Source organism: Mytilus trossulus, chromosome 6, assembly GCF_036588685.1.
Source record: "Mytilus trossulus isolate FHL-02 chromosome 6, PNRI_Mtr1.1.1.hap1, whole genome shotgun sequence".
NCBI lineage: Eukaryota > Metazoa > Mollusca > Bivalvia > Mytilida > Mytilidae > Mytilus > Mytilus trossulus.
The window spans coordinates 83,614,019-83,629,450 of record NC_086378.1 but is presented as its reverse complement, the minus strand read 5'-3'; the positions used below and the strand labels follow the sequence as shown (position 1 = coordinate 83,629,450).

The following is a 15,432-nucleotide window of genomic DNA, read 5'->3' as shown; positions in this document are numbered from 1 at the left end:
TGTTTTATCATTTGGTTTGCTTCATCATGATTTACAGATTTATATTTGTGTATTTTCAGGTTTGGCCCAGTCTGGATCCTGGGGATGTTTTGATGAGTTTAATCGTATTGAACTTCCTGTATTGTCTGTGGCTGCCCAACAGATCGCCATTGTATTGAACTGTAAGAAAGAGAGAAAGAAGCAGTTTATCTTCACTGACGGAGACCTGGTTCTCATGAATCCTGAGTTTGGTATATTCTTAACCATGGTATGTACCAAGTAAATATAGGAGCATGGCAGTTCAGACTTTCCTTGGAGTCATCATGTTTAGGCACTGATTCATTAGTTTAAGTTGATAAACTTCTAGTTATCAACAATTCTTAATAAAAAAAGTATTTAACTATTGCTTTAAGTTATTAATAAATGGAATGTGGGGCTAACTTCAATGATAAATGCAATCTAACAAAAAAAATAAAAATAATATGAAATTATCGACAGGTGTCTATAAAAATGTCAAAGCCTAAAGCACTGGAAAATAGTTAATAATTAAAGTTTGGCCTTTTCAGTAACCTATATAGTAAAACATAAATGCTTTTTCTTTAAAGTTTCATGTTTTTTTCTCTCCATAGAACCCTGGTTATGCTGGACGACAGGAATTGCCAGAGAATCTAAAGTTGAATTTCCGTACTGTTGCTATGATGGTGCCAGACAGACAGATCATTATCCGTGTCAAGCTGGCTAGTGTTGGTTTCATTGAAAACATTGTCTTGGCCAGAAAATTCTACACTCTGTATAAACTCTGTGAAGAACAGCTGACAAAACAGGTATGTTTTACTTTTATTGTCTACCTGTAGGTTTTTAGCTGCCAAATTTTCAAATAATAATCAGATGTTACTAAATGAAAATATGAAACAATTTGATTGAGAAACTTACAATGACAACCACTGAACTACAGGTTCCTGACGTTGAACAGGCAGATAAAGAATGTGGCAGGGTTAAAAATGTTTGTGAGCTTACAAATTGAAATCTTCATCAAACAAGATTAATGCTAGATGTGTAAATGGGAATTCTTTACATTTGTTATGAAGGTTTCTAGCAATGATTGAAATGTGAGTTGTAATTATCATGATTTTTGTAGGAACAGGTTTTATTTGGTTTGCCTTAATATTATTTATAGAATTCTTAGGTGCCATTTTCATGCAGATGGAAAATAGATGCTCAAATGAGTGAAAATTACCCATTTTACTTTTATCTATTTCTCTATGAAACTTAAACATATATTATTGTCATTTTCTAGGTGCATTATGATTTTGGTTTGAGGAACATTTTGTCTGTATTAAGAACCCTTGGTACTGTTAAACGTGCAAACAAAGAAGAGACAGAATCTACCTGTGTAATGAGAGTATTACGTGACATGAACTTATCTAAACTTATCGATCAGGACGAACCACTCTTTTTGTCTCTGATCAACGATTTATTCCCCGGAATCTCACTAGACAAGGGAGGCTACCCAGAGTTAGAAGCTGCCATCAACAAACAGATAGAGGAAGCTAAATTAGTGAACCATCCCTCATGGACTCTTAAATTGATTCAGTTGTTTGAGACCCAGCGTGTAAGACACGGTATGATGGCCCTAGGGCCTAGTGGAGCTGGTAAAACATGCTGTATCCACACTTTAATGAAGGCTATGACTGACTGTGGGGCTCCTCACAGGGAAATGAGAATGAATCCTAAAGCCATCACAGCACCTCAGATGTTTGGACGTCTTGATGTGGCCACTAATGACTGGACTGATGGTATCTTCTCTACATTATGGAGGAGAACTAACAAAGCTAAGAAAGGTAAGTTAACATAGTTCTAATTAATTTTACAAAAGATTGAAATTTTTTAATGTTCATGGTAAATATATACTTGACATCAGAAGCTTCCGTTTTGATTAGGCTTTATATCAACCTCAAAAAGAAGTTCAAAAGCTATGTAAAATTTTCTGATGAGAGAAAATTTTATTCCGCCTTTAATTTCAAGTAATCTACACATATCAGGAAAGAAATCAATTCATGGAAATTTTTTAGCATGAAGATGTGGATGAAAGTTATCAAATGTTATGAAATATGTGTTCCTTTGACACAGTATGATCATTATTCTTTCAGGAGAACATATTTGGCTTGTATTGGATGGTCCTGTTGATGCTATCTGGATTGAGAACTTGAACTCAGTATTAGATGACAACAAGACCTTGACCTTGGCTAATGGTGACAGAATTCCTATGGCCCCTAACTGTAAGATTATCTTTGAGCCTCACAACATAGACAATGCTTCCCCAGCTACTGTGTCCAGGAACGGTATGGTGTACATGAGTAACTCAGGACTGGACTGGAGACCAATCCTTCAGGTAATATCACCATCATTTAAACTTATAGAATTACTCTGGAAATATGCAAATTGATTGGGGATTAAAACACTGTAATATGAGATGGGAATACAAATGTCAGAGCCAAAATAACTCATAGAATTACTTAAGAAATTATCAAATGAATGGGAATTTAAGATACAACATGACATGGGAATACAGAGCTAAAATAACTGATATAGAAAATAAATGTGAATAGAATATGAACCAAGATTTTTTTTTTCAAAAGTAAAAAATAAATGTTTTAAATTTAGACATCAAATGGAGGGATGTATTAGAATAGAAAGCCAGGGATTAATTATATTTTACCATCCCCTAGTTGTTGTGAACCAATTGATTGTGATGTAGAAATGTATGATTATTAAAAATTCATTTTTTAAGAAATATTGATATGCACCAAATTCTAACCAAATCAATAATGTGTTTACAGGGATGGTTGAACCTAAGACCAATAAATGAACAAAGCATTATCATGGACCTGTTTGACAGATCATTTAACCATCTATTGAACTTTGCCACCACAACCTTTGTTTTCAAGATGGATGTTTTAGAAGCATTCATCATTGTACAGGTAGGTGTAGTAAAAAATATCAAAATGCCAGCAAATCTTTGTCGTCTGCTAAAGTTTTCAATCAATGAAATTGAAAAATTGAATCAATGAAGATGTACTACAATCAAGTTGTAAACTCAGATTAAGTAGAATAGTAGTAAGATTTTTTGATAATAGATATTAATTTTGGTATAAAATAAGATTGAGAATAAAAAGGTGGAATATGTCAAAGGGACAGCAACTCAATTTTGGTATAAAATAAAATTGAGAATAAAAAGGTGGAATATGTCAAATAGACAACAACTCAATTTTGGTATAAAATAAAATTGAGAATAAAAGGTGATATGCCAAAGAGACAGCAACTCAATTTATGTATAAAATAAAATTGTCTCTTTGACATATTCCACCTTTTTATTCGGAATATGTCAAAGAGACAGCAACTCAATTTTGGTATAAAATAAAATTGAGAATAAAAAGGTGGAATATGCAAAAGAGACAGCAACTCAATTTTGGTATAAAATCAAATTGTCTCTTTGACATATTCCACCTTTTTATTCGAAATATGTCAAAAAGACAACAACTCAATTTTGGTATAAATAAAATTGAGAATAAAAAGGTGGAATATGTCAAAGAGACAGCAACTCAATTTTGGTATAAAATAGAATTGAGAATAAAAAGGGGGAATAAAAGACAACCACCCAACCAAAGAGCAGAAAAATGGCTGAAGGCCACCAATGGGTCTTGAACACAGCAAGAAAATCCCTAATTACATGTACAAGTAGCTTCTTTTGATAAATTTTAATATTTTTTGTGAAACAGTAGGTTCTAGTTCAAGGGCCTCTGCTTCCTTAAAGAACATTTTTACTGAGAAGAAAAACAAATTATTTCACATTACCTCATCCATTCATTCATATCATTTTAGGCCACAAAGCTGTTACAAGGACTGATTCCAAGTAAAGATGACAGGGATGCAGGAGCATTGAACGCTAAGCATGCTGAACGTTTATATGTGTTTACATGTATGTGGTGCATTGGATCATTCCTTGAATGGGATGACAGAAATAAGATGGAGGAGTTTCTACGTAATCATGACGATTTCACGTTAGACTTGCCAGTTATTTCCCCTGATTCTGACGATACCATGTTTGACTTCATGGTAGATAGTGATGGTAGGTGTCTAATGTATTCTGACAAATTTATTTAATATTTTAACAAATGTTCAAATAGAGCACTCTGTAAATAAAAATTTCAATTACATTCTGAAAAAATCTGTGCGTTTGCGTCTGCAAATCTTAAATGTGCAGGTTCAAGTTGAACTGATTTTACCTTTTGTGAATGTTTACTTGCAGGTACTTGGAGTCACTGGAACAAACATGTAAAGGAGTATATCTACCCCTCAGACTCCACACCGGAATACAGTTCAATTCTGGTTCCCATGGTGGACAATGTGAGGACTGAATACCTTGTGGATCTGATTGCTAAACAAGGAAAGGCTGTGTTACTGATTGGTGAACAGGGAACAGCCAAGACTGTCATGATTAATGGATACATGGCCAAATACAATCCAGAATACCATATGGAGAAAGCTCTCAATTTCTCTTCTGCTACTACCCCATACATGTTCCAGGTGAGTCAAAAATTACCAAGAATTCTAATTGGCGAAATCTCTGAATTTCTCTTCTGCTACTACACCATACATGTTCCAGGTGAGTCAAATATTACCCAGAATACCATATAGAGAAAGCTCTCAATTTCTCTTCTGCTACTACCCCATACATATTCCAGGTGAGTCAAATATTACCCAGAATTCTAATTGTGGAAATCTCCAAATTTCACCTCTGCTACTACACCATACATCTGTCTCATGACTCATGTCCAGTTTTGCATCATCAGAGAATTATGTTAAAAAAAATCTGTATGTATATAGATGCACAATTTTATAAAATGTTTTAATATTCTTCTGCAATCCTTTTTAGAGAACCATTGAAAGTTACGTTGAGAAGAGAGTGGGTACAACCTATGGACCACCAGCCGGTAAGAAGATGACGGTGTTTATTGACGATATTAACATGCCTGTAATCAACGAATGGGGAGATCAAGTTGGTAATGAGGTTGTACGACAGTTGATGGAAATGAACGGTTTCTACAATCTAGACAAACCAGGAGACTTCACAAACATTGCTGATGTACAGGTATGGAAAACTTATATATTATTACCTGTTTCTAATGAATTGAGGAAATGGAAATTCATAATTTAGTTGCTTGAAGAAAAAAAAGTTCAAAAGAAACAAAAAGTTATCATACTTAGGAAAAATCAATGATAAACCAAAATTGCATATTTATTGTGGTAATAAAGGTAAAATGAGTTTAAAAATGGTATTTATATTAAAAAGTGAAAACAAGAATCCTTGTCTTTATTTATTCTTCCAACTTTCCTGAGAAGTGTTAATTTAAATTGCATTAACTATTTACATATTATATTTCAGTTCTTAGCGGCCATGATTCAGCCAGGAGGAGGACGTAATGACATTCCCCAGCGTCTAAAGAGACAATTTGTTATCTTTAATTGTACCCTGCCTTCTAATACATCCATGGATAAGATCTTCACAGTCATTGGCTGTGGACATTTCTGTCAGGAGAGAGGATTCAAAGAAATAGTCCGTGATTTAGCTTCAAAACTGGTACCTATCACTAGAAGACTTTGGCAGCTTACAAAGGTACTATTTCTTTTTTTAACAATTATGATTTCTTCTTGTTAAAGTACATTCTTTCCTATTTTATAACTATCACAGGACAAAATTTTGAAAGGATAGATACATTGCTCTGCCTTTTCTTATCATCTTTTAAAGTTTAATTGTTGCCTTGTTTAATTTTAGATCAAGATGTTGCCCACTCCAGCCAAGTTCCATTACATTTTCAACTTACGTGATTTGTCCCGTATTTGGCAAGGAATGATAAACACAACGTCAGATGTTGTGAACGATGAGAAGAATATGATGTGGTTATGGAAACATGAATGCTGTCGTGTTATAGCAGACAGGTAACATACAAAATAGATGTGGTCAAAATCACATTTACTGTAATGTTAGAGAGTATGTTGGAAAATATTTTCCTTCTTTTTACAGTTCATAAAATTTAGATTTGTGTACTACATATTACTGAATAAAAGGAGATGTAGGGTATATGTTGACGAGTCAATACATCCAGTTTTTTTTAATAATATGTGTATGATGTAAAAGTGTATGAAATTCCTCTGATATTTGAAGAAGGATTTTGACACTATAAATGATGAGAAGTCATAACAATAAGAGTGTGTTCTGGTATAACTTGCATAAAATGATACAGATGTTAAAAAACATTTAAAAGTTGAAAAAAAAGCAAACATTTGAATATTACTAATTGAATGTTGTACAAAATAATTCAAACATGCACATACATCAATAAATACACTGTTTTTATAACAATCTAGAACAAATGAGAAAGGACACCGGTAACAGCCAAAGAGGAACAGACAAATATATATCCATGTGTTTATACACTCTTATAATATAAATTTGATTTTCTGATGGAGTTCAACCCTTTGAAGTTAAACTAGTTGTTTTCCAGAGTATAAGCAAATTCTGGGTTCTTTGGTTTATCTATTCAACATTCTATAAATCTGCTTCTACAAGGAATATTAAATCTTGTTCTGTTCACTTCTTTGATATATCTATATCATAACATAAAGTACTGATATATTTTAAAATTACTTCAGTCCTTTTTTTCCCAAACAACCTGTAGATTCTATCAAGCAGATTTATAGAAGAAAAAAAATAATCTAAAGCTTGTGATTTTCCATGTAAGTGCAAACCAATATTTTATTATGGATTTCGTATTGACTTTCATATTGCAAACAGTCTTTAGCCAAGAAACAGTGCACTTCATTTTTTTTTCGGTCTGGTCTTAACTGTATTAAATGTTAATTATAAATTATGTTTTTTACAAATATTTATTTACTCATTTTACAAAGTAATTTCATAAAGTGTTCTGCATTTATTCCCAAGCTTTAGATTTACTCAATTACATATACTAGTATCAATTTGAGGTGATTGGTTGCACAACAGAATTGCATGTTTAACTTAATCAGAATAAACTTCTTGCATGTGGGTTACTGGTTAGACTTATATATAAATGTATACTTGGAATTTGGTTTATATTAAAAGATAATGTGATCATTTATAGGAAATAGCTTTATAGTAGCTAGGCAACTCTTAATCTTCCAGAAATTCTATATGGGGTCTTTCTTCATTGTTAATTTTAATATATTTTTTCAATTTTCATTTGATTTCAAGTATATTATTATTTAAAACCTGCAGAAAAAATTTTCTTAAGTAAAATATTGTCAAAAAGTTTTATTTTATGAATGATCATTTTATGTGTTGTTTTGTTTTATGTTTTGCCAATCTTTTGATTACAACAGTGAAAAGATTTGGAGAAAGCAAGAAACAGCCTAGTTGTTATTTGCTCATTATATAATAGAAAAAAATAATAAGGACCACTTCTATTTGAAATAATATAACATTTTCACAAAGGGATATTAACATTGAATAATGAAAGATGGTAGGATGTTTTGACAATATAATGCCAACAATTTTCCAACTTAATCTTATTTTTTTTTTAATTCTAGATTTTCTATTTTTTTTTTTATTCTCACATTTTCCTGAGAGAAAAAAATGAATTATTTCCCCATTTTTCTATCAATCCATGACAAATGAGAAGATTTTAGTAAAAAATGATAGAAATAATGAATGTTTTCTTCAGTGAAAAATTGTTATTGCAATTCAACCTTATTCATTTTCAGTAATAAAGAGAATTTTAAAAAATTAACCCTATGGTCAAGGAAACTATTTTACACCCAACACATTTTTCTGCAAAGTTTCATTTTAGGGTCAAAAATCAAATTTCACATTTGCAACATTGACTTCTTCGCCTTTTTAACATTCTAAGAAACTTACTGTACCTTTTTTTTCTCTATTTTAATGTTGATTATCATCAAAACTAATACTTTTTGTTCTGTTGTGATTTAAAATTCTGTTAGTGACACTGTACAAATAATGTATAAAACTTGTCATGTGAATTAATGGTGATATTTGTTTTCAGCTTATGAAAAAGATAGACTATAGATTTAGCATTTAATATAACCGTGCTTAGTTTTTGGCATCTATGATTTCCTCTTGTAATGGTAACTAGACAATAAAATGTTTTAGATACTCTTTGTCACATTAGAAGTCAAGGCCAATAATACATTTGACAGGTGTTGTTGATTGGAAGATTTTGATTTAGCATGTCATTACTAATGGATGGTTCAGAAATGACAAATCCACACTTGTGGCTACTCCCAAAACATAAAATTGTTGACTTCATTCCAATAAATCAATTGGCCGTTTCAGAATCTAATGCATTCTGGATAATATTTTCAAAAGCGTACACCAAAGTGTTTTGATTGGTTTAAAACGTTATCAACAATGGAAATTCAACCAATGACGGAACGTTATTTTCATTTTGGGGTACGAATAATGAAATTACCCATGATGCTTTAGATTCTGAAACGGCCAATTATTATAAAGATTGAAAAGTAAAATAAGATATAAAGATTTTTATTCACAAACAAAGTTATATAAATTGTTCATTACAAGGGGAGATAATTTGCTATTTGTAGTGTCTAGCAATGTGTAATCGTATATTTAACCATGCATGTCTTCTGCTAGGTTCACTATTGTGGAGGATTACAACTGGTTTACAAAAACAATATCCCGAGTAATTAACGAAGAATTAACTGAGGAACATGCACACTGGACAGAACCCACTCATTATTATGTTGATTTCCTGAGGTTTGTGAACGTTGCTACAGCAACGACCTTGAATGTACCCTTCCTATTTTTGTTGGCACATCTTATGCTTTTTTTTGTCCTTTTTAGTCAGGTCTTTGTTACAAAACAAATATTTTCTTTAAATTTGGTTGAACTTTTATTCATAATTTATGCATAATAATAGGTAGGTCAGATTCAAAGACCTGGCTAAAATTTATTATGCCTTTTAATATCTCAAGGTTCATAGTTATGAAAAAGGAGAAGACATTTGAAATTCATAATAAAAAGAAATTAGTCAAAATAATTATTTATATATGATATATTCAAATATTGTTCTTTTGGAAATAAAAGATTGTTCTTGAACAGAAATCTTTTTTCACCATGAGCCTTGATCATTTTTAACATTTTTTACTGCATTATCTTTTTCTTTGATTTATTTGATAATTGACTTTGAACCGAACAGGTTTACTTCCAAAGATGACATGTTGTGGTTTGAAAAGACCATATTGAGAGTCACCAGTGAAGAATTCGGTGAAGAATCTGACTACTATGAATATTGTAAACCAACTATGTATTTAGGAGATTTCATGAGGTACAATAAGGATATTTACTATTCAATAAAAACGACAAAATAGTTCAAAAATGAATTTGTTAGACTTTAAAAAATGTCTTATTCCTTACTCAATATTTGACTGATGTCAAATTGTGGCTAACTCAGAACTTCAAGTCTAATTTGTCTGGAGATCGTGTAGGTCAGGTAATCTTAAAGAGACTAGATGCTTACTTAACAGACCAGTTTAAATTGCATTTCTTATGTGTTGATAGCTTTTAGTAAGAAAAGATGGACAGCCTCTTTTTAATCTTGAAAAAAATATGAAATATGGGACCATCCAGTTATAAATTATTATTTACTAATTCAATGTTAATTTTGATATCATTTTCTAGATGTGTTCAATTTTAGTTATAGTAAATGCCGACCAAGGGTCATTTTATGCTTATTTTAAAGTATCTTTATGATAGATGTGTGATTTGTATTTATTATTTATAAAATATGATATTATGTATAATTTGCAAAATAATTTCACCATTTCTCTGTGTTGTCACACTATTGTTAAACAAAATATCTAATTTCATTTAATTCGTTTGATAATCACGATTCCTATGTTGTCTTTTCCCAGTCACAAACTTATGCTAACATCTATATTTCAGTTACCATCATTTAATTTTTATTTTTGTGATTTTTCGAAAAATACTGATTGAATATTTTTCTCTAACATACAAACTTCAACATAATATTTTTTTTCTCTAGAAATGGCAATTTGAAATTTTAAAGTCAAATAGATTTTTTTTCTACATAAAATTAATATGACATCATAAATTTTTGTTTTAACTAATGAATATTTAGTAGAAGTAATACTTAGATTATAATTAAAATATATTATCATCAAATCAGCTTAATATATAGATATTTGTTAAAAAATAATGTTAAAAAAAAATGTATCAAAAAAATATATTTGATGATACAATGTATATGTAATTGTATATGTTTTAAAACACAGGGACGCACCAGAACCAACAGGTGATGAACCAGATGATTGTGATTTTGAAATGCCAAAGATCTATGAGCCAGTAAGTAGTTTGTCAACTGGTTAACAATAAATAAAAAAAATATTTTAGATTCCTTTATTATTTTTTCATGGGTCAAAATTTTGTGAAATAAGGAAAATAATATTTACATTGATATTTGATTCCATGGTTCTGCAAAAGCTAATACAAAACTTGTACGTCAATGACAATTTGATTTTAGTGAACCTGGAATTCCATGAAAATGTTCTGTCATATTGTCAGTAAATTCATGAAAGAAAAAAAGAATTTATTTCAATACATGTACGACAACAGTACTAGAATAATTTTTACAGTCAGGCTATGAGTAATCGCCTGGAGCTGTTAATTTTGTTTTTTGCCATTAGATACTTTTTATTTGTGTTAGCTTTTACGCATGTAGATTGACATTTTAAACTTTTCTTCAGATTGAGTCGTTTGAAGTTCTAGAAGAGCGGTTACATGGTTTCCTACAGCAGTACAATGAAGGCATCAGAGGATCAGGTATGGACCTTGTCTTCTTCAAGGATGCAATGATACATTTGGTGAAGATTTCTCGTATCATCAGAACACCTCGTGGTAATGCCTTACTGGTCGGTGTTGGTGGATCCGGTAAACAATCGTTGACACGGTTGGCATCATTCATTGCAGGATACAAGACGTTCCAGGTCACACTTTCAAGGTTGGTACAATTAAATTTCTAAAAAAGTAAGAATTTTATTTCACAGTCTTAATTGATAGTATACAATAAAATAAAATCATATTGCATAAATATATCAAATAGAATATTTTCAATTGAGAGAAAAAAAATATTCATTACCTTTTAAGTTTTCTAAACTTGCTCAGTGAAAAACTATCCTAGGTTATTCAAGGTCATTTATAATTCTTAATCTGTCAAGTCTATATACAGCTTTGTTTGTTGTTAGACTGCTTGTGCCAAAATACGATTAAATTGAAATAAAATGTACTGCTTTTGGTGAACAATTAGTCACTTATCAATTATTTCAATGTATTATGACTATTCTAATCTTACTTTATACATTTTAGATCCTACAATGTATCTAACTTCCTTGACGACTTGAAGTTTCTGTACAGGACATCAGGACAACAGGGAAAAGGAATCACTTTCCTGTTTACTGATCAGGAAATTAAAGATGAAGGTTTCCTGGAATATCTCAACAATGTGCTGTCCTCTGGTGTGGTAAGTTAGTGGAATAAATAGATTGATTTATTGTTGTTTAATGTCACTATAGTGTTAAAAAGTAAAATCACAAAAATACTGAACTCAGAGGAAAATCAATTTGGAAAGTCCATAATCACATGGCAAAATCAAAAAACAAAACGCATCAAAAACGAATGGACAAGAACTGTCATATTCCTGACTTGGTACAGGCATTCTCAAATGTAGAAAATGGTGGATTAAACCTGGTTCTATAGCGCTAACCCTCTCACTTTAATAACAGTCTCATCAAATTCCGCTACATTTACATGATGCGTTAAATAAACAGTCACAATTAATAAAATAGTCAAAATATGGGTACATCAGTCATCATCGTATAACAATTTAACAGGACACAAAAACATCTACTAATTAGGTGTAGGAAGATATGGTGTGAGTTTAGATGGTGTTATCAAAAATATTAGAAGAAAATTTGGCATGGTAACATATAACAAACAAAAAGAAACCTACTTATAATGAGTCAAAGGCCATTTTATTTCTACAGAACAGAGTAAATTAATTATTACTGTACATAAAACCCAACATCCATCCAGCAATTTTAATTTATAGTCATTAAAGCAATGAATATGGGAGAATATATCAGTGAGACAGCATCCATCAACATAGTGGGCCAAAATATTCTTCTTAATAGTTTTGTTTAGAGAAACTGACATATTTTTTAAACCCTCTGAAATGTTGCATGTTTCAAATAAGGATTTATGTTTTATTAAAATCTTTGAATTGTAGGTAGCTAACTTGTTTGCCAGAGATGAAATGGATGAAATTCTTGGTGAACTGATCCCAGTGATGAAGAAGGAGTTCCCTCGACGACCACCGTCCAATGAGAACTTGTATGAGTACTATATGTCACGAGTCCGTAACAACCTTCATGTTGTTCTTTGTTTCTCACCTGTAAGTTCACACACAAACATATTTATTGCCAGTCACCTTTTTCTAGATGTGTTTTATATCTGAAATAACTATATGTTATCTTTAAAAAATAAAATTTATTTGTACAAGGCTTAAAAACAGGTAGAGTACGAGACTTTGCTGTGCAATTCTATCCTGTTTTGAACAGAGTACGAATAAAATTTATTTTTCTAAATAATTAATGGTTATTCTTTTATACTGCAACTCTTACAACTGTTCGAAATGAAATATTTTATATAAAACCTATCACTTTTGACTTTGAAGTGGCTAATGTGAAATTTATATGAATCTGTATTCTTTATTGATCTCACAGATAAAACCATGAAACTGCATTGTCAATGTCATAAACAAAACATTATGTGGTCAGTGGTTGTTTATCATGATTGAATGAATACATGGTCAATGCATTTTACTACGCAAATAACCACAGTTGCAGTATAAAAGACGTTTAAGCCTTTTTTTTCATAGATGTGTTTACTTAGATGTGTTTCATATATATTGTCCTTAAATTCAGAGTGATAAATATCTCTAATTAGGTTTTACAATCACAAATTCCTAATTACACTGGTTGATAAATGAACATTTTCTGATGTTTTAGAAAGTAAATACAAGAACTTTACTTATAATTATTTAAAATTTAACTTCTTTTTACAGTTTCTGATTAGTGTTAAAAAAAAGTTGTTGCATTAAGATACAATTCAATTTGTCGTTAGACTGTTTTGATATATTTTCAACCTAGAACATTTCACTTTTACTTCATAAGATCTTTTAAATCTTGATTTTTATGATACTGTGGATTCATTATTTTCGTGGGTATCAATTTTCGTGGATTGCTGAAAAGTTGCATATTTGTGGATATTGGATTACTTGGTTTTGTCAATCTTTGTATACAAAGCCTAATATAAGATGATATTCGTTGAACATTTGATTTCGTGGTTCCACTTTACCCACGAAATCCACAAAAATTGGTATCCAACGAATAATAATGAATCCACAGTATATAACTTTAGTAACAAAAAGTTGAGTTTCTACAACTTTTTATGAAAATTTCAAGTGTGACTTAACATTTTTTTATTTTAATTCATGTTCACACAAAAAAAACCTACAGATTTTGCATAGTATTTCATAATAGAAACTGTTAGTTTTGGTTGTCATTGGTAACTGTTTATTGAACAGATAGCTACTGATGCTGTAAGTCTTAGTTAGGTCATAATCAATATTATTATTGAATGCAAGCATGTCAAGGGCAGTCATTAAAGTGCATTTATGATACAGATGTAATAAAGCTTGCAGGATATTATCATTATAATGATAACTATAGCAGGGTTTCCAAGATCTGTTCAAGTATATTGATAGTACACAATAAACATATTTTGTAAAAATATATTCAGCATCCTGTCAGATATAGATGTCTGCTCGTCTCTTATTTTTTTATTGCTAACAATTTAATGATCAGAAGAATATAAAATGTTAGTAAAGCAAATAAGAAGACACTCACTTTTATTGATAAATTACAGACCAAAACCAGCCATATGTGGACCGATAAAATACATTAAGATTTGATTTAAATATATATGAGCCCCATTCTATCTTTTAAGGGTAGATCACCAAGGCTTTCACACATTGGTTGACAGTAGTTGAAACTTGATTTCAATTACAATACAAATGGACACACCACTTATGTTTAGACTAGATACATGTATATGTAATGTACATTAATGATGAGTGTACTTATGTATATTCATGTTCATGTAAACAAAATAAGCATGTGATAGTATTCATGTAGATAGTTCATTTAAGGAGAAAGCATGAATGTTATGTTCGTTTCCATATTTATGACATGTTTTAAAGGAGAATACTATAGTTTAAAATGTGAGAATCTATAGAAATAGAATTATAATGATTTTGATTCAACTACTTTTCAAATGGTGACATCATGGAAACTTTATTCTTTTATAAGTTTTCTGTAATGATAACATTACCATAATGAGCCATATTAAGCTAAAATTTGAAACTGTTCTGTAAATGTTTAGCCGAATTAACATAAGAATTTCTATTTAATTTCGATTAATATTTTACGCAGGTTGGAGAGAAATTCCGAGCCAGATCATTGAAGTTCCCTGGACTGATTTCCGGTTGTACTATGGACTGGTTCCAGCGATGGCCTAGAGATGCTTTGATTGCTGTAGCTGATCATTTCCTATCTAAGTTTGATATTGAGTGTACAGCAGAAATCAAGAAACAGGTTATTCATACCATGGGTATCATACATGATGGAGTAGCAGAAAGTTGTATCGATTATTTCCAAAGGTAAGTTAACACTTTTCACCATGTGATTTTTGTATTGGTTTATGTTAATTGTCATGAATCAGTATTGAAGCATTATAGTTTTTACAATCATTTTGAAAGCAGGAGTCTTGAAAGTAAACATATATGTACAAACAGGAAAGAAGATTGTAATTTTCTTCATTATGAATGTACCGGTATTGTTGAAGCCAGCATCCTCATTTTGAGTTATTTGTCATCATCTTCAATCTGACCCCATTAATACCAGAAGGACAATTTAATATAAAAGAAATATGAACCCTTTATTTATTTAAGGCCAAAATATGACACTGACTTTCAAGTCCTGATTAGTTGACCAAAATTGCATGAACAAATTCCAGAACCCTTGGTTTAAGGCCATCAATTAAATATCAAATATGAACCCTGTGGTGGGCTTAAAGTCAGATTGAGAAAAATAGTTGGGATTTATTATTATTGGTGGGGTACCAGTTTTCAACAATTTCTGGGGTGTAGGTAAAACACATTTTTGTTAATGAAGACAAAATTTCTTTACGATTGTAAAAGTTTTTCTTGTTTCACAAAAAAGTATTATAAACAAAAATATCTA

The 15,432-nt window shown here is 30.8% G+C and overlaps 1 protein-coding gene across 11 annotated transcripts in view; it reads left to right on the top strand.

Moving 5' to 3' along the window:
- The window catches only part of LOC134722045 (dynein axonemal heavy chain 5-like), a 112,564-nt gene that overhangs the window by 78,495 nt on the left and 18,637 nt on the right, over positions 1 to 15,432 (top strand). For 10 of the 11 annotated variants that reach the window (XM_063585471.1, XM_063585468.1, XM_063585472.1 and 7 more), the window contains 16 exons: positions 60 to 247; positions 609 to 803; positions 1,277 to 1,820; positions 2,130 to 2,371; positions 2,820 to 2,960; positions 3,862 to 4,108; positions 4,289 to 4,566; positions 4,916 to 5,131; positions 5,426 to 5,656; positions 5,816 to 5,979; positions 9,252 to 9,380; positions 10,348 to 10,417; positions 10,819 to 11,072; positions 11,438 to 11,591; positions 12,357 to 12,521; positions 14,623 to 14,849. In XM_063585471.1, coding sequence (XP_063441541.1) covers positions 60 to 247; positions 609 to 803; positions 1,277 to 1,820; positions 2,130 to 2,371; positions 2,820 to 2,960; positions 3,862 to 4,108; positions 4,289 to 4,566; positions 4,916 to 5,131; positions 5,426 to 5,656; positions 5,816 to 5,979; positions 9,252 to 9,380; positions 10,348 to 10,417; positions 10,819 to 11,072; positions 11,438 to 11,591; positions 12,357 to 12,521; positions 14,623 to 14,849 — 3,445 coding nt within the window. Of the gene's footprint in view, positions 1 to 59; positions 248 to 608; positions 804 to 1,276; positions 1,821 to 2,129; positions 2,372 to 2,819; positions 2,961 to 3,861; positions 4,109 to 4,288; positions 4,567 to 4,915; positions 5,132 to 5,425; positions 5,657 to 5,815; positions 5,980 to 8,686; positions 8,810 to 9,251; positions 9,381 to 10,347; positions 10,418 to 10,818; positions 11,073 to 11,437; positions 11,592 to 12,356; positions 12,522 to 14,622; positions 14,850 to 15,432 lie in introns of all 11 variants that reach the window. The other variant, XM_063585469.1, reaches the window with a different exon arrangement.